The sequence below is a fragment of the Microtus pennsylvanicus genome, chromosome 2 (genome assembly GCF_037038515.1).
Source record: "Microtus pennsylvanicus isolate mMicPen1 chromosome 2, mMicPen1.hap1, whole genome shotgun sequence".
NCBI lineage: Eukaryota > Metazoa > Chordata > Mammalia > Rodentia > Cricetidae > Microtus > Microtus pennsylvanicus.
Genome location: NC_134580.1, coordinates 47,380,071 through 47,403,097, shown reverse-complemented (window position 1 = coordinate 47,403,097; position 23,027 = coordinate 47,380,071). Strand labels below are relative to the sequence as shown.

Sequence of the window (23,027 nt, the reverse complement as noted above, 5' to 3'; positions counted from 1 at the left end):
CTCCAAAGCAACACAGAAAAACCCTGTTTCGAAAAAACAAAAACAAACAAAACCATTAACCCTTATTAAATGTTAGGAGCCCCACACCAACCCTGAAAAGAAATTCACTCATGCTCACCTCCAGGATCTCGATCTGGATTGTATTCTAAAGCATTACTACAGATTAGATCAATATCCTGCAAATAGTCTTTCACAGTCAAATACTTATGTAAATCAATTTTACTGATTACAGTTGAAAGGTCCATTGGTTGCTTTATCACAGTGACATAATCAGGAACCTAAAATTCAAGCAAATGACCAAATCACTTAATAAACTCTACACATAAAAATAATTAAGTTTTTCTGCAAAGGCAATACAGAGGAAATAGTATAAATAAGGATACTTTTCTTCTATTTCTGCTTTATATTTAGTCCTATTCGTGGTCAGTTATATTCTCCAGTAATATACACTATTTTGTTCCTCATGCCAACTGCAATCCATTCTTCAATGTTGACTTAGGAAAGGACTCTGAAAATACTGCAAGACAAACCTGTAATCCAGCATTCAGGATGCTCAGACAGGAGGATTTTTGAGCTCCACTATAGCCTAGACTATATGGTAATTCCAGGACAGCATGGACTACAAAGCCAATTCCTGTTTCAAAAACCAAAAAAATCCTAACTCTAAGCTCAATTTTGATTCTATATATAGTGGTAATACCATGTGGAATTAAAATATTGTCAAATTTCTTTTGTTTAGATGGGTAGAAAAGCTAATTGTTCTCTGCAACAGAGGAAATAGATTACATAGCTCTTTAAAGTCCATACGTGCTTAGGACACTGAGTTCACGTGTCCATATAGAGAAAACAAGTTCAAAGTAGAGCAGAACACCTACATAAACTATTCAAACTTTCTGCTTTTTTTAAAATTATTATGGCTTATACATATTTCATCCAGAGAGGAAATTAGTAATACCTCATCAGGATCAACAGGCTTGGTAAAGACTCGGAATCGCTTATCAATAGCAAGCCTATGTGTGACATTTCTTAAGAAAATCCTGAGTTCTCTAAATGTATCTTCTTCTTGTTCTTCCAGCTGTTTAACTTCTTCTGCTGTCAGCGATCTTGGTTCAGGTGGTGGTGCTACTGGGAGTACCTCCAAGGCCTGCAAAACTTCATGTGGATGGAAGATTTTAGTTAATACCCTCCACAAAATGGAGGGCAGCAAATGACTCAAATCATACAGAATAAGACTTTGAGGGACTATTTTCTTTACAATTGATAGGAAACCAAGAATTTAGTCTTATCCCTACATATATTCCAGAAATAACTGTAATTTACAAACTTTGAAAATACATTATTATTATTATTATTTTTTTTTTTTTGGTTTTTTGAGACAGGGTTTCTCTGTAGCTTTGGAGCCTGTCCTGGAACTAGCTCTGTAGACCAGGCTGGCCTCAAACTCACAAAGATCCACCTGCCTCTACCTTTCGAATGCTAGGATTAAAGGCATGTGTCTCCAATACCCAGTGAAAATACATTATTCTTAAAACAAGAATATTTTAACGATGAAAAGTCTTTAGTTTGTGAACTAATGGGAAAAAAATGTGATGCTCCAAATATATCAAATTTTTAACTTCCTTTAAGGAAGTAAGACAATGATATTCAGGACTAAAAGAATAATCAAGAAAGGGGACTGGAGGTGGCTTGGTGGGTAAGACTGCCTGCCATCAAGCCCCTGATCTGAGTTCCAGGAGTGACTTCTACAAGCTATCTTTCTAACGTGTGCATGCACACACATAAAGATAAAAAATCTAAGGCAGGCAGTTGTGGCACACACCTTTAGTCCCAACACTTGGGAGGCAGAGGCAGACAGATTTCTTTGAGTTCAAGGTCAGCCTGGTCTATGGAGCTAGTTCTAGAACAGCCAAAGCTATACAGAGAAACCATACCTCAAAAAACAAAGAAGAAATGAGGGGAGCCCTCTCTCAAGAAAGAGCTCAACAGTTAAGAGCTTCTGTTGATCCTGTAGTGAACCTGGGCTCATTCCCAGTACTGATATCCATAACTCTAGCCCCAGGTTAAGTAACTCTTTAGGCAGCAAGGAAGGATAAAGATAGAAACTTTACAAGAACCAAAAGTGAAACTGTGACATTGTGTGTATGTTAAAAAGTTTAAAAACCAAACAAAAAACAGAAAAAGGTGGTGGTACTATAGGTAAAAACACAGTACTAGAGCTGGAGAGGTTGCTCAGTGGTTAAGACTACATCTTGCACTCAGTTCCCAGAACTCAAATCAGGTGGCTCACAACTGCTTAAAACTCTAGTTCCAGGGATTCAGCCACCCTATTCTGACCTTCACCAGCACCAGCTCTCATGTGTGTATACCTCTACACAGTCAAAAATAATTTTGAAAAGAAAAAACACAGTTCTAAAAATGAGCCTGGAAGGACAGGCTGGGGCTATTCTATGAAACACCTTATGTGCCTTAAGAACATTTTAGTCTATTTTAGCAGGAAGCAGAGGTATTTTAAACAGTAAACATGTCACCTTCATAACTGAGGGTTTGAGTTTGTGCTATCAGGTAAATGTCAATTTATTAACTGTTACTTACTTAGTTCCATTTTCTTAAAAATATTCTCTATTAGCTGAAATAACTAACCTGCTTTCTTTTTTGACACAGGAGGCTTTGCAGCTTGTTTTAAAATCAAGTCTTCAAAAAATCTGGTCCGTTCTTCCTTATCTGGTAACTGGACATTAAAAATCTCTCCATAATCATGGGTAAACAATTCTTGTACCTTAAAAAAATAGATATAACATATACAGAATATTCATATATGCAAACACAATGTACATTACTGCACTTAAACAGTATGTTAAACATGTATTTTTAATTTAAAAAGTCTTTTAAAAGTAGATGGAGGTTAGGGGAGATTATTATGACATTATTTCTCATTTTTGCATCTACCATAAGTTATGAGAATCCAATAGCGTTCCTGCATAACATAGCTATCCCACTTGTGAGCATTTTTCTCTTTTTCAGGTCATAGGATTGAAACCAGGGTCTTGGGTATGCTGTATTCAAGTGCTCTACCACAGATAAGCCCAGCACTTACACCATTAAGTGTAAAAATGAAATACTATCCTTATACACATTATGGTCTAATCACTGATTCACTGAAAACCAGAAAGTTAAAAGCTGAATGATTTATTTATAGTCACACAAATTATTCATTCAAAAATAAGCAATTCCTAGGTGGTGGCGTCACGCATCTTTACTTTCAGCACTCAGAAGACAGGTGGATCTCTAAGTTCAAGGCCAGCATAGTCTATTGAGAAAGTACCAAGACAAAGCTACACAGAGAAATCTTGTCTCAAAAAATACCAAAAAACAAAAAAGCAATTCCTCATCCTGTGCCACACCCCTACAAAATGTACTGGAATATACTTCAGAGTTTACAATACAAAAAAGAGTTTGGGCAGAAGTATCCTCTATGAGTGAACAATACTGTTCCCAGAAGATAAGGTAATAAAACCAAAATCTCAGTGCCAGGAACATGGTATCTCCCTACAAATTACTAGTCAGTGAGGCCTCAGAGGAACAAGAAGAAAACAAACAAAACCCCACAAACCAGGGCCATTGCTCTTGTTTGGTTTGTGTACCATAACTGGATGATAAGACTCTACCACTGAAGACATCACTCAATTAAATAAACATAATACATCACTGTCAAAAGACATCAACCTGAAAACTCTGAGGAAACTCTACTTACTGGCTAGCTTACATAGTGCCAGAAGGTGCTATGTAGGCAGCTAAGGCAGAAAACCATAAATGGTCTTCTTACCTAACATTAGGCCCACTACAACACTGACCTGATAGCAATAGTGATATGATGGTTATGGGAGTAACCAGATACTACTTGTTTGGATATAAGATCTGCTCCACAGGAGAGTTTTACTGTCTGGTATTGTAAACCTGATCAAAAGCCTAGAATTAAAAAGATCATAGGCCTTAGCGGGGAACCTACTATTGTTTTGCTAAGTAGTTATGTTGTCAAACTGCATTCTAAATATTTTTATCTATACCCATAGATTTATATAGCTCTCAACTTTGGTCAGAGAAGCGAGCTTAATACACAGATTCTTAATTGGTTGAAGTACTGAGTATAAGCAGCTGTGAATATTAAGCTACAGATGGGGTCATCTGTATCACTCTCCTACCATTAAGCTCACATATGGGGAGAACTGTGAATGCTTATCTTTGGACATGATGTGGCAGCTGCACACATCAACTCACAATAGATGTGGTTTTACCTGCCCATCAAAATTTCAGCATGAATGGGGAGGTGCCTCTGAGGTCTTTCCTTCTGGATAAGCTCTTGAGGGTCTTCTTTTGAGAAAAAGGCCACTGGTAGGCTGCTCGTGCACTAGTGGATGGCCCATATCCACGCATACATGAATAGCAATAATTAGACTCACAGGGCTATTAACAAATATTTTAAGTCATGAAATTGAGAGGTAGATGAGGTAGGTAGCACAAGTAGGAGGGGGTAATAGATTGATACGATCAATATATACTGTATAAATATATGAAACTTTCAGAGTAAGAAACAGCAAAAAACAAAAAAAAAAACTTTTTGCCGATGAACTATATAGCTCAGTGGTAGAGTAGCTGGTTGTCATGTACTAGGCATTCTATTTGATCTCACTATCTTTAATGAGAGAAAAAAAAAAAGAGAGACAGAAACATCCAAAATACCTACCACAGGGATTCAGACTTACAGGTTATAACTCATTACAAGATAATGAAAAGAACATGCAACTCATAAAGGAAGATGTTAAAGACTGAGTGATTCAAAAGGCCAGTGGTGGTGGTGCACGCCTTTAATCCCAGCACTTGGAAGGCAGAGGCAGGTGGATCTCTGAGTTCCAGGCCAGCCAGTGATATACAGATATGCAGAGTAAACATCTTGAATTTAAAAAAAAAAAAAACAAAAACCAGAAAAAAACCCCAAAATCAACAACAAAGAAAGACAACACACAGAAAGTAAATATGGCATAACACATGTACATTCTATACAGTAAGCACACAACACAAACAAGTAACAATGGTGTATTTGATAAAGACTATTTATTGATTCATTTACTTCAGTAGCACTTGAAATTTTACAGTGTTTCTATTTTGGCATAAGAAAACTTAAATAGCACCTTCCCCCACAAATAGGTTACCTCTTCAGGCAAAGATGAATATGGTTTGTCAGAAGTTGCAAGTAGTAAAACTGGAGCAAATGAAGGTATATTCTGTAATAATGTCATAAATGTGGCTTTGAGTGTTGGTCCAACTATTTCCCACCACAAGTGGATATGTGGGACATAGACTATGCTTGGTGCTGTTTTCTTAGCTTCACGAATCATCTAATAAGGAAATTAAATCACATTTGGTTGCAAAGTCAACACACTAATAATACTAGCACAACAACTTCCCAGAATTTTCACATAAAACTTTCAAAGTTCTTGAATGCTGCTTTCAAAAAGCCCTTACAACTCTTTTAAAGTTTTAGAACTTCAGTTCTCACAATAATCAAATTATCTCATATCTTGCAAACAGGAAAAAATGAAATAGACATCTAATAACTCTCCCAAAGTCATACATGTGTTAAGTGGTAGATGTGAGAAATAAAACATATACTATTCAATAACTAAGCAATTATACAGTTCTATATTGTAAACTTTAAGTCAGATTTCTTTTTTCAAAATTCAAGTTCAAAAACAGAGTAACCCTAAACTTTGTCTCAGAATAACTGCTTTATCTTATAACTTGTTGGCTGAAAAACAACTTACCTGAGAACATGTCTCTTCAGGAGATGTAGTACTGATGCCAAAGAGAACAGGAATGTCTAATGTATATACAGTAAATTTTTCCAAAGCATGGATGACAGCTGGTGCCAAGTGAGAACTCTGTCCAAATCCTGGTTCTCCCACTATTAATAATCTTGGCCGAAAAGACATAGGTTGGTAACAGGCGTTTCTGAAAAAAATTAGTAAGTTGTATTTGAGAAAAATTTAAATGTTTCCCTTAAATTGACAATTACAAATCTTCAGAAGCCTTGCCCATATGAATAGCCAATTATAACATGGCTGAGTTAGCAATGATTGTCCCAGATTTAAGAATACTTTTATGTCATAATAACAGCTGTAATACATTTTAAATATTTTTCTTCTTTAAGACAGAGTTTCACTATGTAGCTTTGACTGTCCTAGAACTCAATAAAGCAGACTAGGCTAACCTCAAACTCCTAAAAAGTCCATCTGTTCGTCGCCCAAGCATGGAATTAAAGGTGTATGTCATTACATCCGGCCAAAATTTGCTACTTAAAAATTTATGTGCATGAGTGCTGAATACATGTTTGCACCACCCATATACAATGTCTGTGAAGGCCAGAAAATGTTGTGACCCCCTAGAACTGGAGTCACAGATGGTTATCAGCTGCCATGTGGTTACTGGAAAATGAACCCAGGTCCTCTGGAATAGCAGCCAGTGCTCTTAACTGCTTAGCTATCTCTTCATACTCAAACTTTGATATTCTTTAACGTATGTGGCACAGGCTAGAGACACCCTTAGGTGTCATTCTCAGGAACACTAACTACCTCTACTGGGACTGGGTCGCTTACTGATCTGGATGGAACTCATCAATAAGGTTAGCCTGGGAGTTAGTGAGCCCAGGGATCCTGGCTTCCCAGTACTGGAATTACAAAGACACACCACCATTCTCAGCATTAAGTTTTCATGTTTGTAAATGCAAGCACTTAACCAATTGAGCCCTCTCACCAGCCTGATATTTTAGCTTATATAAAAAGCTGACTGGCTATCATCTTTCACCTTATCAGACAAATTTCACTCCATTTTATGGAATTTACACACCAAAACATTCATTTGCAGGGAAAACATACCTATTTAAATGAAGAAAATTTAAATTTTCTTTTGCCTGATTAAAGGTTTTTTGAGAAAGTCCATTTTCAAACACCGATGGGATATCATCATCACTGTATGCCAAATCACTTTCTAGCAAAGGGCAAGAAACATCTACAAAATAATAAAAAACTCGTCTATTAGTAATTTTTCTTTACCATACTTTCTTTCTTTCAATGGTCAATCAAGTTTTATACCTGAATTTAAATCTTTGTTTGTTCTAACTTCCACATGTGGAAACACTTTCTGTAGGGCTTCTAAGATCATATGGACAGTATTTTGCAGGAGTGGTTTCACAATGGCAGACAGTGCCTGTCCAGGTGATGCCACAGCTCTTTGGGAAGCTGGTATTATCTTCTGCATAGCCATCTCAAAATCCTTAGCTGAGATATTAATTGAAGAGAGATCCAACTGTAGCTTCTCACTGGTGGTGTAGATCTGTGGGTACCGGCGACGTAGGGCACATAAAGCAGCTTCGGCACATATTGACTTGATATCTGCACCACAGTATCCTGTTCCAATAAACCAAGGGGGGGGGGGGGGAGCAAAACCCTCAAGTAAAATTTAAAAATTAAGTCTTAACTAAAATTTTTATAAAGTGAACTTAGATGGCTTCAACACATCAGTAACTTGTGAATGAAACATGCAAGCCCTAAGTACAGGATAAGGGTTAAGAGCAAGAATTCTGTTGGATTTTTTACTCTGTGATCTTTCAAGACTCACTTATATCTATAGAGAATTCTTTATCTGTCCAGTGATAATACTGTCTAATTCACAGGGCTATCACTGTTTTCATATCTAATCTGATCTCCATTTTTAAAAAGACTTTTTAATCATGTGTATGTTTATGTGAAGGGATGTGCATGAGTGCACATGCTCACGGAGGCCAGAAATCCCAGGGTGCTGGAGCCACAGAGTTGTGAGCCACCTTGACTTAGGTTCTGCAGACAGAACTAGAGACCTCTGAAAGAGCAGTATGTTCTAACAACTAAGCTATCTCTCTAGCCCTCAATTTTCTGACCTTTAAATTCTAATTTTTTGAGAAAAGGAATCATTATACAGCCATGGCTGACCTGGTACTCACTATACATGTCAATACTGCCTCAGTTTCCCAAGTGCTGGGGATACAGGAATATGTTGCTACACCTTGGACAGTATCTATACTCTGAAAATATCTAGGATCTTGGAGGGAAATACATGCCACAAAGGAGATGGAAACAAATGATGCCTTCCTTTTTAGATGAGCTCCTCCTCCCTGTGCAGTTGAGGGTGGCCATAGACACGCAGTCTGCCATCATCCGTCACTAGCACTGCATATGTGTGCTGCTGAATCTAGTCACATCTGCCGTTTTGTTGTGCATGACTATGGGTATGCTGAGGTCAGAGGATAACTTTGTAGAGTCCAGTTATTTCCTCCCATCTTCATGTGTCTTCCAGGGATTTAACTCAGGTTACTGGGCTTGAACTGCAAGCAACTTTATCTACTAGGCCAAATCTAAACTTCAAGGCAAGACCCAATTTGTTCCATCTTTGAAATGAACACAACATTTTTCACATGTGCTCAAAACAATATTTACCAACGCAGTTTTCTGCTAATTCTTCTAGAAATATGTCCAGTGGTTTTGGATTCCAATCTCTTGTATGAATCTTCAGAATCTCTTTTCGAGCCTGTGGGGGGGGAAAGCTCTAATTTTAATTTTTATACCTATAATCAAGTTACTCTAAGTAGAAAAGCTTCAATTTAAACTACTTTTGATTATCTAAAATTTTAAAGTAACCAAAACCTAATATAAATAGAAGTATAAGACCACAAAAATGAGGAAAAAGATGTGCCTGTAAGCATTTAACAAAATTAAGCAGATTTCCAAGTAACGTGCCCAAGTTATATTCATCATTTATATAAATTTAAAAATTAAACAAAATATTGTTCATTCTGGAGTGCATTAAGAATTAAAAATACTGACAACTCTACTCAGTTTCTTTGTTAAGAATATATATTTTAGGACTGGAGAGTGAGGGGGAGGGGGAGGGGGAGGGAAATGGGAGGATGCGGAAATTTAATAGATAAATAAAATACTTCACTAAAAAAAAAGAATATATATTTTTTCAATTTTAATTTGTCTGTAAGTGGGTATGTGTACCTGAGTGCAGGTGCTTTTAGATTCAAGAAGAGGGTGTTGTATTCCCTAGCTGGAGTTACAGACCGTCCCGGGCCACCTGAAGGAGGTGTTGGGGACCTAACTTGGGTCCTCTGACAAAGAAAGCACCCTCAGCCATTACTACAGCTCTACTCATATTTTATTATAAGCTTCTCAAAAGCATCAAGTGGCTTTAGCCTAATTGTTGCAGTACAAGGGTGTTTAGGAAAAAGTCACAGCTAATGAGCTGGCTAAGGACTAATTAAGCTACTAAAATGGAAGGATATGCTTAACTTAAAACAATTTTAGGAGCAGTTAAGAAGGGAGATACGCTTAAAGAAAATAAATGACCTCTATTGACTTCTTTTGAACAATCATGATACCAAAGTAAAGTCTTCAACTTTTTACTGTATCAAAACTTGTTGGGCTGGAGAGATGGTTCAGCAGTTAAGAGCACTGGCTGCTCTTCCAGAGGTCCTGAGTTCAATTCCCAGCAACCACATGGCTCACAACCATCTGTAATGAGATCTAGAGCTTTCTTCTGGCCTGCAAGTAAACATGCAGACAGAACACTGCATACATAATAAATAAATAAATAAATAAATAAATAAATAAATAAAATCTTTAAACAACAACAAAAAACTTGTTAGTCGGAGTGGAAAACAGCTCAGTGGATTATGGCACTTGTAACCAAACTTGATGAGCTGAGTCCTACCCACCAAACCAACATAGCACAGGGAGAAAATTGACTCCAAGTTGTTTTCTGACTTCCACACCTGCACTGTGGCACAAACACTCCCTGTCTATTCCCCCACCTGTCATAAAAAGATGTAATTGTACTAAATTGTTAAAAATAAAAAGTATTTAAAATTTTCTTACGTCTTTATCGGGTAGACTAAAAAGGAATTCTCTGTCAAATCGACCAGGCCTTCGTAACGCAGGGTCTATGGAATCTAGTCTGTTGGTAGCTCCAATGACTACAATTTCTCCTCTGCTGTCCAAACCATCCATAAGAGCTAACAGTGTTGAAACAATAGAACTAAACATAAAAATAAGAAAATAAATTAGTGTTATGAACAAAGAGCCTATTACTCAGAAATATTTCTTTTGGTAAGGTTTAATGTATAAACGTGCAAAGGAATTTTCTTATGGAACCTAGCTACTTTTCAATGGAAAACAAATCACAGGGAAACTGAAGAGATGGCTCAAGGGTTTAAGAACCCTTGCTGAGAAAGAGGACCAGAGTTCAAATTCCCCTAGAACCCATATAGAAGTCAGGTATCACTGAGAATGTTTATGGCCTCAGCATTGTGAAACAAAAGATAAGTGAATCACCAAAGCTCACTGGCTCACCAGTTAGTCTAGCCAAGCAGTGAGAGAACTTGTCTCAAAACTAATGAGGGCTGAGGAGATGGCTCAGTAGTTACAGTGCTTGCTTTGCAAGATTAAGAATCGGAGTTTAGATCCCTAGAACACACTTAATAGCCAGGATGAGTGTGGCAAACTTGCCTGTAATTTCTGACAGAGAGCAACCTTGATTGAGGGAGTCATTATGGGGCTAGCAAGAAAGCTGGCACTAGAGAAATTCCCAGAAATCCACAAGGATGACCCCAGCTAAGACCCTAAGCAATTGTGTAGAGGGGGCCCGAACTGGCCTTGCCCTGTAGTCTGACTGTTTAGTATCTTAAATGTCATCATAGAACCTTCATCCAGGAACTGAAAGAAGCAGGTACAGAGATCTATAGCAGAACTCTATCTATCTATCTATCTATCTATCTATCTATCTATCTATCTATCTATCTATCTATCTATCTATCTATCTGGTGTTAGAAAAGCAAAACCTACCTATTAACTACATGATTATATCTTACTCATCTTCTACATTATATATAAACTACTGATGTATTTGAAGGCATGCAATGTGGTTTAGGGTATCTCAAAAAATTGGGCAATCACATGCAGCAACTTGCGATACCATTTGAAAAGAAGCTCTGAGCCGGGCGGCGGTGGCGCACGCTTTTAATCCCAGCACTTGGGAGGCAGAAGCAGGCGGATCTCTGTGAGTTCGAGACCAGCCTGGTCTACAAGAGCTAGTTCCAGACCAGGCTCCAAAACTACAGAGAAACCCTGTCTCGGAAAACCAAAAAAAAAAAAAAAAAAAAAAAGAAAAGAAAAGAAAAGAAGCTCTGAAAAACTAAAGCTGAATTGGGACTGAAAACTTGGGGGCTAGAGAGATGGCTCAGCGGTTAAGAGCATTGCCTGCTCTACCCAAAGGTCCTGAGTTCAATTCCCAGCTACCACATGGTGCCTCACAACCTTCTGTAATGAGGTCTGGTGCCCTCTTCTGGCCTGCAGGCATACATGTAGACAGAATATTATATACATAACAAATAAATAAATATTAAAAATAATAATGTGACTATCCTGGGTTAGTTTTAAAAAAAAAACTTATGGCTGGGAAATGTGGTTCAATTTCTCTGCATAATATGTTTGAGGCCCTGGGTTCACTCCTAACACTTCAAACAAACAAAAACAAACTAACAGAGTTGGTATATTTGTAGGTTCTCTTCTAATCCTGGAGAAAAAGTATCAGGTCCCAAAGAAACCCAGGATAAGTCTAGTCTCACTTACTACCTATGGCCCCTCCTAGTCCTTCTCACCCTTGCCCCCTACCCTAAACCTTTCCAGCCTCGGGGTTGGACTTCTCTTGCCCCAGCTTCTGATTTCTGTATAATCCAGCCATTTGGGACATAGTTCTTTTGGCCCCTTGGCCCTCTCTCTCTGTCCCTCGCTCACTCTCCCCATCTCTCCTTTTATAGCATGGTTCAGTTTGGACCCTTCCAGATGCCTCTGGCTGAATTCTCCCTCATATCTACAATACAACCCTTCTCAGTCATACATAGGAGCAGTTATGTCCTTATTTTCATTCAAAAAGTACAACTTTTCTATCATTTTCTTTGTTTTCAAGACAAGGTTTCTCTACATATCCCTGGCCCTCCTGGAATTCAGGTTGTAGACCAGGCTGGCCTTGAACCCAGAGATCCATCAATGTGCCTCTGCCTCCTGAGTGATGGGATTAAAGGTTTGCACCACCACCACCAAGTGTAGCTCAATTTTTTTTTTTTTTTTTTTGGTTTTTCGAGACAGGGTTTCTCGCTCAATTTTTTTTCCTTATCTTTAAAATGAGGTTTGGTAGTCTTATCTTAAACCAGTAGAATTATTCTAGGAGATATTTTTATTTGGCCCAGGTATCCCCTTAAAAGCCATTTGGGCCATAGTTCTCTTGGCCCTCTCTCCTCTCTTTTTTCTCTCCCTCCCAATGCTTAGTTCAGTCTGGATCCTTCCAGATGCCACATGTGCTGATCTTATTAAGAATGGCGCCCATAGATTCATATATTTGAATGTTGAAGTCACCAGGGAGTAAAACTGTTTGAAAGGTTTAGAAGGACTAGGAGGTGTGGCCTTGTTGGAGGAAGTGGGCTTTGGAGTTTCAAAAGTCCATCTAAGAATCAGTCACTCTCTCTACCTGCTGCTTGTGGATCTAGTGCCTGATTGCATGCCATCATGTCCCTTGCCATAATAGACTAACCTCTGGAACTATAAGCAAGTCCCCAATTAAATGCCTTCCTTAATAAAAGTTGCCTCGGTCATGGTGTCTCTTCACAGCAATAGTGACTAAGACACCTGAGGGCTGTGAATATACCTCAGGGGTAAAGCACTTGAAGAGCAAGCTTAAGGCCCTGGAACAATCCCCAGTACTGAAGGAAGTTTAAAAAGGACAAAGCATCTGAACTAGTTCGCAACATTTAAGATATTTAAATACTTGAACATAAAACTTGAGAAAGAAAATCAAATTCTTAGGTCCCAGTTGTAGACAGGCTAGAATTACAGATAACTGGCTTCATCAGCCACATTCTATATCACAGTCTTATTCTCACCCATGGCCCATGAATATATTTGGATTTTAAGTCATCTCTTCTATAACCAAGATGTTAAAACTATTAATAATAATCTGATTTTCAGAATAGGCTCACTTTAAATATGTGTATGTATTTGGGTTTCTTTCACCATTTAATACTTATCTTTCATGTAACAGCAACACAATCAGTCATGTTTTACCTGTGAATCTGATCTTGCCTGCTAGATCGTACTGGAGCCAAACCATCTATTTCATCAAAGAAAATAATTGCAGGGCGCATCTGATAGGCCTAAAAGAGGGTTCAGGAGTCCTGTGTCAGCATTTTAATCTATTTTCATTCAAATTTGCAAATAACATATAATTTACAAATCAGAATATATACCCTTTTCAATCTATTTTCATTCAGTCTTGCTTACCAGAACGCCATGCATAGCTATTTTATAAGACTGATATAAATCCCAAAAACGGTTTTTAAAATTTTACATATCTATATTATATTAACATAATCTTATTTGCATTTTCTTCTGGAAACAACCAAAATATTCTAGTAGTTAAATATCTTAGATTTCATACAGTTATAGTTACTGGACACACAGAAAAACTTCATCACTGTCTATGAAAACAAATAACGAAGGATAGTAACACTCTCCCCCCATATTAGGTAGAAAAATATTACTCAACAAAATGCCAAACTTAAAAAAGGAACCTTAGTAAAACGAAATGAAAACTTAGCTCTAAAAAAGTGTTCAAAAAGATTGTCAGTATCAGGCATGGTGGTACACATCTTTAATCCCAGCATTTGGGAAGCAGAGCTCTGATTTCAAATCTATCCTGGTCTACATAACGGGTTTCAGGACAGCCAAGGGCTACATGGATCATGCCTTAAAAGCAAAAGCAAAATTCCCTCAAACAAACAAAATCCCCTTCAGAAGTACATCCTAGTAGAGCAGAATGCATTATTTCACAATGTACCTTCAATACAATCTGGCATAGAAACTGAAAGCTATTCCAGGGAAGAATTACATTCAGTTTCTATATTGTGAAGTAATTTACTATCATTAAATCCCTTAGGAGATTATTTCTCCTTCTTACTAGGTATGAGCTCTAATACTTCTAAGGAACTAAAATCCAATTATTCCTATCTCTATATAAAGTTGTTTGCTGTAGGTCAGCATTAAAAAATATTGACACTACAAAAAAAGGAGTCAAGACATTGCTGCTAATGTGATTCAAGATGGCGATTCAAGATGGCATTTCAAGCTGGCAGTCAAACTTGGCAGTACTGTCTATGTGATGCTAGCTTCAGAGGCAAGAAGGGTGCAAGACCAGAGGGAGGGTCATGGATCCTTACTCTACAATGTCAGAGCAGGAAACATGTGGCAGAGGAGTTCCTGCATGAAGGCCCTCTGAGGGCTTTTTGAAACTGAAGCCAAGGTCGTAATGGATACCCCAAGATGTTAGAGAAGCCAGAGCCGTGACATCTGATAAGGAAAACTACATACAAGGAGCGGGACCAGTCCAAGAGAGAATTTTTAAGATATGAACTCCCAGCTTCCTATTCCTGCCACCATGCCTGTTACTTGCTGCTGTGCCTCACACCATGATGGACTCTTATCCCTCTGGAATGGTGAGTCCAGAGTAAACCTTCTTCCACTAAAGAAAAAAAAAAACCCTCATACACTTGAATCTGTATATTAAAATCTAAAGAGGTAAATTTTAATATCATACCTGATCAAATAGCAATCGCAGCTGTCTTTCGGATTCTCCAACCCATTTACTCAGACAATCAGCACCCTTCCTCATGAAAAATGCCACTCTTTTATCCCCTTGACTGCACTCATTGGCAAGTGCTCTAGCAACCAATGTTTTTCCAGTTCCAGGTGGACCATAAAACAAACAACCTCTGTAAAACACATTAAACACTTAGTATTAAATTAAGATAGACTACTGAAACAAAAATTAAGAACCACTCTCATAACCACTTTAATTAGCTAATTAAAAATATTAAATAACTGAAGTAGCTTCATTATACAAAGTACAGGTTAAAACTTTGGGAGTTAATACTAATACAGTACGATTAATCAGAAACTAAATAAATGCTTTTTAAACACATTGTCCTTTACTACTGGACCATGCACAGCATACATATATTATATTACCTTGCATACATAATCACGAAACACAATTATATAATTCTCTTGATTTCGTAGTGGAGGGGATAGTATTTCAAAGAGAAACATACAGAAAATTGGTGTGTATTGGTTTAAAATCTTATTAGTAATTATGTGTGTGACTAGAGGACAACTCTGTAGAGCTGGTTCTCTCTTTCCACCTTTACAATGGTTTTAGGGATCAAACTCAGGCTGCCAGGCTTGTTGTGATTAGGGGTGCTTGATGCTCTTCCAGAACCAGCTCCCAACATTCAAGTCTGGTGGCTCACAAGCAGTCTGTAACTCCAGCTCTAGCAATACAATGACTTCTGGCTTCCACAGGCACTGCCCACACAGGTGGTACACATTCATACCAGCACATAAATATAATTGATTTTAAAAGGGAAACTAGGAGGGGCTGGAGAGATGGCTCAGAGGTTAAGAGCACTGGCTGTACTTCCAGAGGCCCTGAGTTCAATTCCCAGCAACTACATGATGGCTCACAACCATCTGTAATGAGATCTGGTGCCCTCTTCCGGCATGCAGGCATACATGAAGACAGAACACTGTCTACATAATAAATAAATAAATCTAAAAAAAAAAAAAAAAAAAAAAAAGGGAAACTAGGAACTAGCACATTAAAAGGAGTTAATCAGCAAAAAGTTTAAGAGGACAGGGGAAATGCCGTAACCTGTCATAAAAAGCGCTGCTACGTAAGTTTGAGCACCTAAGTTCAAATTCCCAGAACACATGCAAAAAGCTGGTTGAGGTTATGTGTACACCTGTAATTCCAGTGTTGTGGGAAATGGGATAAAAGCATTGCTGGAGCATGCTGGTTGGCAGTCTAGCTCCAGATTCAGCGAGAGCCTGTCTCAAAGGAATAAGGTGGCAAGTATCAGAGCAGACACCTGACAGCTGCCTCTGGCCTCCACACGCTAGCATGTGCACCTGCACCTACTCACCTACTCACTCACTCACTCACTCACTCACTCACTCACTCACTCACTCACGTACATCTCTCACGCATGCAAAATTTAAGTAAAAACTGTAAAGCTGTAAGAAGTCAGAGAAGCAACAGTAGCACAACACACATTATGGCCACAAAAGAAAAAGCATATTTAGGCTACCTTGGGGGTTGAATTTTAAACTTCTCAAAGACTTCTGGATAAAGTAAGGGAAACACCACCATCTCTTTTAGTGCTGCAATATGATTGGACAGGCCACCAACACTATCAAATCGTACCTGGAATGAAATAGGACACAGATCTGAGTTAAAATTCAAACATTGCCCTATATCGTCACATCATCCCACAATCAACTGATTAACTGTAGTGTTCCCAATATATTTTTAAATATTTATTTTGTATGTGTCACCATGTGTAAGTTGGGAATCAAACTCAGGTCCTCTGCAAGAGCAAAAAATGCTAAAAAGGCTGAGCCATCTCTCCAACTCCCAAAAATTTGTTTTTAAAATGTATAAAGATTTAAGTTCCTGATAAGAAAAAAAAATCAGTTTTTTTTTTAAACTTAAAACAAAAGTAAAATTGAAGAAAATTACACCTCAAGTCAAGCACAAATTTTAAAATACTCACTGAAGAATCTAGTTGCATTGGATCAACATCAGCAAGGTTTGCTCCAATTTTCATTCGATCTTTATAAATCCCTCTTATTTCATCTTTCCGAAAATTTAGCGGAAGGCACCTATTAAAAAAACACATGCACACACATGCACAAATACACACACAAACATATATATAAAGTCACACATCAGATCACCCCCCTCCCTAAATCCCATATCACACTATTATTTTTCTTCTTTAAAAATGTTTGGGGTTGGGGAAAATGGCTCAGTGAGTAAAGTACTTGCTGCCAAAATGGAGGAAAAGAGTTTAGCAAACTCCCAAATATATTAGACTCTGGGTAGAAGTGGCAGGCCCACCACAATCTCAGGATCCTCGAAGTAAAGATGAGGAATCCTCAGAGCGAGCTGGTTAGCCATACTAGCCCCAAGACTGAGCCCCTATGCAGTGAGAGACCCTGTCTCAAAACACAAAGTGGAGACTGACTATGGAACCCACCCAGTGTCAACCTTCAGATTCTACACAAACACGTGGACTGGAGTTACAGACCATTTGTGAGCCATCATGTGGTTGCTATAAGGCATGATAGCAGGTGCACTTGGAAAATCAAGAGTTCAAGATCCTAAACTAAGTAACATAAGTTCTAGGCCAGCCTGAGTTATGTTAGACCTTGTCTCAAGAACAATAATCAACCAATCAGCCAAATAACCCAACCCTCCTGATTCAAACATTATTTTCTGCTTGAAAATACTTTATTATTAGAATTCAATATTGCATTCATACCTACCCACCTAGCTATAAACAAGAACAATCCTTGAATTGGCTAGAATGTGGACTTACTACAATTGAAAATAATCTTTCAGTTTCAATTAATAATTTTCCAATTAGTTAAAAAAATTTAAAATGAAAAAAAATTATTCCCTCAAGCTAATGTTCACCAAGCCAATATTAAAATCTATTACAATCCCCTTTATCACCTTGGTGTCTGTAGAGACCTGCTGGGAACAGGACTTCTAAAGGCAAATATATCTGAAAGGCTGTGGTACAAGGCCATTTTTGTGGGTTCTAAGGGCTCTAGAACCAAAAAGAACACATGGCTCCTTTTAAAATTGAAGGTGTTTATGCCTGAGATGAAAATGATTCTACTTAGGCAAGAGATGTGCTAATGTGAATAAAGCCAAAAATAAAACACTGGTTCCTGGAGTCAAACTGAGCAAAAACAGAGGAATCTTGGGTAAGGTAACTTGGGCTTATGTAAACACATTGGCAAGATACCCGTCAAATTCTGATGCAACCTTCTTACAAAGACCCAGCATGTATGTGATACTGAACCCTGACAGATTTAAACTAATGAAAAGTTTATAAATAAGTGTGGATTTGTGCTTTTGGATAAAAAAATAAAAATAAAAAAATCTAATATACTGGTCTATTAAAAAACAAAACTGTAACCATATGTTCTATTCTGTCATTTGTCTTAACTATAGATATTTCTAGTTAGGCAGGAGTTTGCTTTGTGTTAACCTCTGGTGCAACCTTTTAATCAGTTAGGCTGCACTCATTCACAAATTATTCTACTTTCTCGTCATATAAAAAGGTATCTGAGGACCAGCAGCTTGGCTCACAAGTAATTTCTGGAGCCCACACAAGTAGAAGGAAAAACCAACTAAATCAAGTCCTTTGACCTCCACAGGCCATAGCATGCATGTGTCCTGTGCCACAAAACAAATATATAATTGTAAGGAAAATTTATTTTTAAATATATTTGATAGTTTTATAACTCATCCATTCCATCTCTTCTCCCAAATTTTTGTTTTTGTTGAGATCAGGCTTACCACATAGCCCAGGCTGGCCCTAGAACTCTTAAGCCCCAAAGCACTTAAAGGTGCAAGTCACCACACCAGGGTCTGAGCTCACCTGTTAATAGCTCTATTGCGGTTCCTTTTTCTTCTCCTCTCAAAGTGCTCATCTTCAGAAGAAGAAGAGGAAGTAGAGTCACTACTGTGGATTGCGTGCCTTCGCCTAAACAGAGAAACTGAAATCATGATGAGGGAAACAGGAAAACGGCAGAGGACATAAGCACCAGAAATATCTAATGATCTAAAAAGACTTGTGTAAACTTAACATATTCTCTAAAACAATGACGCAAGCTTTGTTGGCTAATTTCTGAGGTAAAGACACAACCAAGAGAAAGAGAAGAAAAACAAGAGGCTAGAGCTGACCTTCAAATGTTCATTAAGATTAAAGATAATGTCGGCAGTGAGCTCTTAGTCTTGAAACAGGGGCTCTGTGTAGTCCTGACTGAGATGAAACTCACTATGTAGAGCAGATGGGCCTTAAACTGACCTGCCTATGTTTCCCAAGTGCTAAGAGTAAAGGCCAGTGGCATCAGGCCTGACTGAATATGCATGTTTAATATTATATAAAGTTTTACATTAGAAATTACCTATTTTTGAAATGACAAGTAATTTTTTTTAAAAAAATACTTTTAATTAAAGAAAAAAGCTATCAAGAAAGAAGGGTAAGCAAGATTGCTCACTGGGTAAGGGTGCCTATCACCGAAGCTAAATACCTGTGTTTTAATTCCTGGGACCCATAAAATGAAAGCAGAGAACTGACTTCCTCAAATTGTCCTGACCTTCATATGTGCATAAACATACACTGGCATGTACTAAACATTTGTAAAATGCTGTGAGGTCTAAGAGTATACCTTACTAGTAAAATGTTTACTTGTTTGACATGAAGGAAGCCCTGGGAAATAGTAAAGAATAAGATGGTGCCAGGCATAGTGGAACACACCTTTAAATCCCAGCACTAGGAAGACAGGATAATCTCTGTGAGTTTAAGATCAGTGAGTTCCAGGACAGTCAAGAGGCACACAGTAAGACCCTGTCTTCAAAAAATACAAAGCAGGTGGTGGTGGCACATGCCTTTAATCCCAGTACTCGGGAGGCAGAGATGGGCAGATCTCTGTGAGTTCAGGGCCAGCCTGGTCTACAAGAGCTAGTTCTAGGGATAGCTAGGACTGTTACACAGAGAAACCCTGTCTCGAAAAATAGAAAACAAAATAAAAAAGAATGGCCTTTTATTTAAAGTATGTTGTCAACTGTATCACCTAACTGTTAAGCATAGTATGGAACTCCAGTTTCCTTACAAAATAATGTGATTAAATTCTTAGATTAGTCAGTAAATAACAAGCCAAGTTCTACAAATACACAGAAAAAATGCCTTTGGACAGTTGCAAAGACTCACAGAAAGAAAGAAAATCTGCCTGAGAAAACTTTAACCATTCTATTGGCTTAGAAGCTACAACTTCTGAGTTAAAAATATAATGAGTAAGCAAGTATTTTCAGACACAAAAGGTTCACAAACTTTTATAAAAGCACCTATACAATCCATGTCTAGAATCTATCTTTAAAAAGACTGGGCTGGAGAAATGCCTTAGAGTTAAGTAAGAGCTCTTCCACAGGACCTGGGTTTGATTCTCAGTACTCACATAAAGGCTTATAACTGTCTGGACTCTAGCTAGTCCCAGGGGATCTGATAACCTCTGTGATCTCAACAAATATTGCACAAAAGATGAACAGATTCGTGTACAGGCAAAACACCCACACACATAAAAATAAATAAACCTCTATAAAACAGCACAAATCAATTTATGGTCTCTATACCATTCACTGTGATTGTTCATAGTTTTTAACAGGAATGCTAACATCTATGAGTTACATGATAACCCTTGTAAACATTTCTTTAAAAAATCTGAAATTTCAAACACAAATATTCTCTAGAGTTTTAAGTAAGGGCTTGTAAAGCCAGACTGAATGAGAAAATAACCCTCTAATGATCTATGTACCAAAGACCATTTCTGTGACATCCTGCAGGCAAAATTATCTAGTGCAAGCCTGCATGTGTAGTAATATTGTCAACACTCTAACATATTCTTACTATATGTAAACTTACCCAATATTCATAGAACCAAAACACATTTCACAGTTTGAAGAAATGTCAGATTTACTGACTGTTTTCCATATACCCATCTGACATATTTATTTCTCACCACCTACTGCTCCAACAAGCATGTGTGGATGGATTCCAGGGCCTTGCATATGTTAAGCAAAAGCTCTACCACAGAGATACACCAACCAGCCTTCTCATTTAATCTTAACTAAAATTCTGGACAATATACATTAGTAGTAGGTTCATGTTACAGTCAGGGTCAGTGAGGTTTAACTGGTTTAAACATCAGAATAAGTCAATGATATTTAAATGCAAACCTACATCTTTTCCAAAAAGCCAAATACTATAGTATTGGTGGTTTCTAAGCTTATCTCACAAGCCAATAAAAGTTGTAAGCAAACAACAAACCTTGTGGACCAACATAAGGTATTGTTTTGTAAATAAAAGAACCCTGACCCCAAAGGCTTATCTATGAAGTTTGTCACCAGATGGTGAGCTATCAAGAGGTAACGAGATCATAAGAATGTTGACCTCATCAATGGATTAGTCCATTTATAAATGAATGAACCATTAGAAAATGAAGTCTAGACCAAGGAAATAGGTCACAGAGAATGTGTCTTTGGAGAATTTTTGAAATGGTCTTGCTAAGTTGACTAGCCTAGCCTTGAAATTGCTCTGTTGCCCAGGTAGGACTTAAACTGTCAATCTTCTGCTTCAGTGTCCAGCTGGGATTAGAGGACCAAACCACCAGGTCTAGCTTTTAATAGCACTCCAAAGAGTTCACGAGAATACCGAAAACGCAGAATCCTTTCAAGTATAACTGATCTTGCGAAACTGGCCTTCCGGCTCCCTCATCCTTCAGGGTTAGGTGAAAGGGATGATAAAAAAGAAAGTCATAATGTCTACTCATGATGCTGACAAAATCAGAAAGCCTAAGGACATAAATAGACTTATTTTTCCTAAAAGAAATGACTCTTTATCACTTAAAGTTTCTGCTTGCAGGACCAACGCATGACCAGATCATTTACAGATTCTGAGAGCTGTTTAAACAGATGAAATCTGATTTCATTCTTCTGAAAATTAATATTTTAAAGTTATCTCACATACCAGTATCATTCTTGTTTTCTTTGCTATTTATAAGCCATGTAATACTACTCACACTCTAGTTATCCTAATTTATCAGAAAATCTTATATTACTCAAGATGTGAAAATAAGTATGTTACCTCTGTAAACTTAAATCTGAAAGAAAACAACTGTTGGGGTATAAAAGAAATCCTCTAGTGAAAAAGACCTCATTTTTTTCTAAAATATAAGAGAAATAAACTATAAAATAGATCCAAAAAAGAAAAGAGGGTGGCCAGTGTCATGATTGAGTCTATAACTTAGAATATTTAAATGGTGGGAGTTGATGCTTGTGGCAATATAGAAAGAAAGGCTACAGTCTAAATGTGAAATTTAAATGCAATAATCTTTATAAAATATTTAACATAGAGCCTACACTACAATATACACCAAGTCAAAGCAGATCTATTATTCAATGTGGTACAATGGAATAAACTATCTTACCAAGTAGTTATTAATACTTTCTATTAATGAAAGCAAAAGCAAAAACAGTCACTGGCAAAGGGAATTAGAGCCCTAAATGCAGAGCAGAGCTCTTCCATGTATGAAATTCTAGAATTCCGTCCTAATACAAAGATTCTAGAATCTTGCCATAACATAGCCAATTATGATATCACAAATCAATCACTATTTCAGAACCTAACCTGTTCAGTCGTTTACAATAGGGACTTCTTGGTCCTGTAGAAGATAGTCGGTATCTTGGTCTTGCAGGAGAAGCTGGGCCACTATAAAATATGTTGGGCTTTCTCTGGTGATGAGGTTCTAGAAAAAGAAGTATGAGCATATATAATGTAAAATATACTAAGAAGTTTGTCCTTTAAATACTAACAAATGTGCTGCCTTCCATGAAAATGCTAGTAAGTATGTAAAGAGTATTTTATTAATGTCATTTATCTATGGGGTTGATAGTAAAAATACGTAGTAGGGGGCTGGAGACACAGTTCAGCAGTAAAGAACACTTGCTTTGAGAAGACCTGAGTTCCAGTCCCGGTACACACTGAGTGACGTACAACCACCTGTAACTCATTACAGGGATTCAACGCCCTTTTGGCCTCCATGGGCACTTGTGTGATGGTGCAGTACATGGACTCATACTGACACACATAAACAAGTATAAATTACGTATAGGACAACCAATATACACACTAGCCATATACAATTATTACGATTATACATGTATAACAGATAGTTTCCCTTGACCGTAAAAGCTCACAA

At 37.6% G+C, this 23,027-nt stretch overlaps 1 protein-coding gene across 2 annotated transcripts in view; it reads right to left on the bottom strand.

The window, feature by feature from the left end:
- Positions 1-23,027, bottom strand: part of Atad2 (ATPase family AAA domain containing 2) — a 46,285-nt gene that overhangs the window by 7,689 nt on the left and 15,569 nt on the right. For both annotated transcript variants that reach the window (XM_075960981.1, XM_075960980.1), the window contains 15 exons: positions 22,457-22,574; positions 18,650-18,754; positions 16,748-16,856; positions 16,283-16,398; positions 14,734-14,908; positions 13,206-13,294; positions 9,966-10,125; positions 8,526-8,616; positions 7,146-7,460; positions 6,930-7,062; positions 5,820-6,006; positions 5,208-5,393; positions 2,641-2,776; positions 956-1,152; positions 119-278 (listed from right to left, as the gene is read on the bottom strand). In XM_075960981.1, the coding sequence (XP_075817096.1) occupies positions 119-278; positions 956-1,152; positions 2,641-2,776; positions 5,208-5,393; positions 5,820-6,006; positions 6,930-7,062; positions 7,146-7,460; positions 8,526-8,616; positions 9,966-10,125; positions 13,206-13,294; positions 14,734-14,908; positions 16,283-16,398; positions 16,748-16,856; positions 18,650-18,754; positions 22,457-22,574 (2,277 nt within the window). The remainder of the gene's footprint in view (positions 1-118; positions 279-955; positions 1,153-2,640; positions 2,777-5,207; positions 5,394-5,819; positions 6,007-6,929; positions 7,063-7,145; positions 7,461-8,525; positions 8,617-9,965; positions 10,126-13,205; positions 13,295-14,733; positions 14,909-16,282; positions 16,399-16,747; positions 16,857-18,649; positions 18,755-22,456; positions 22,575-23,027) is intronic.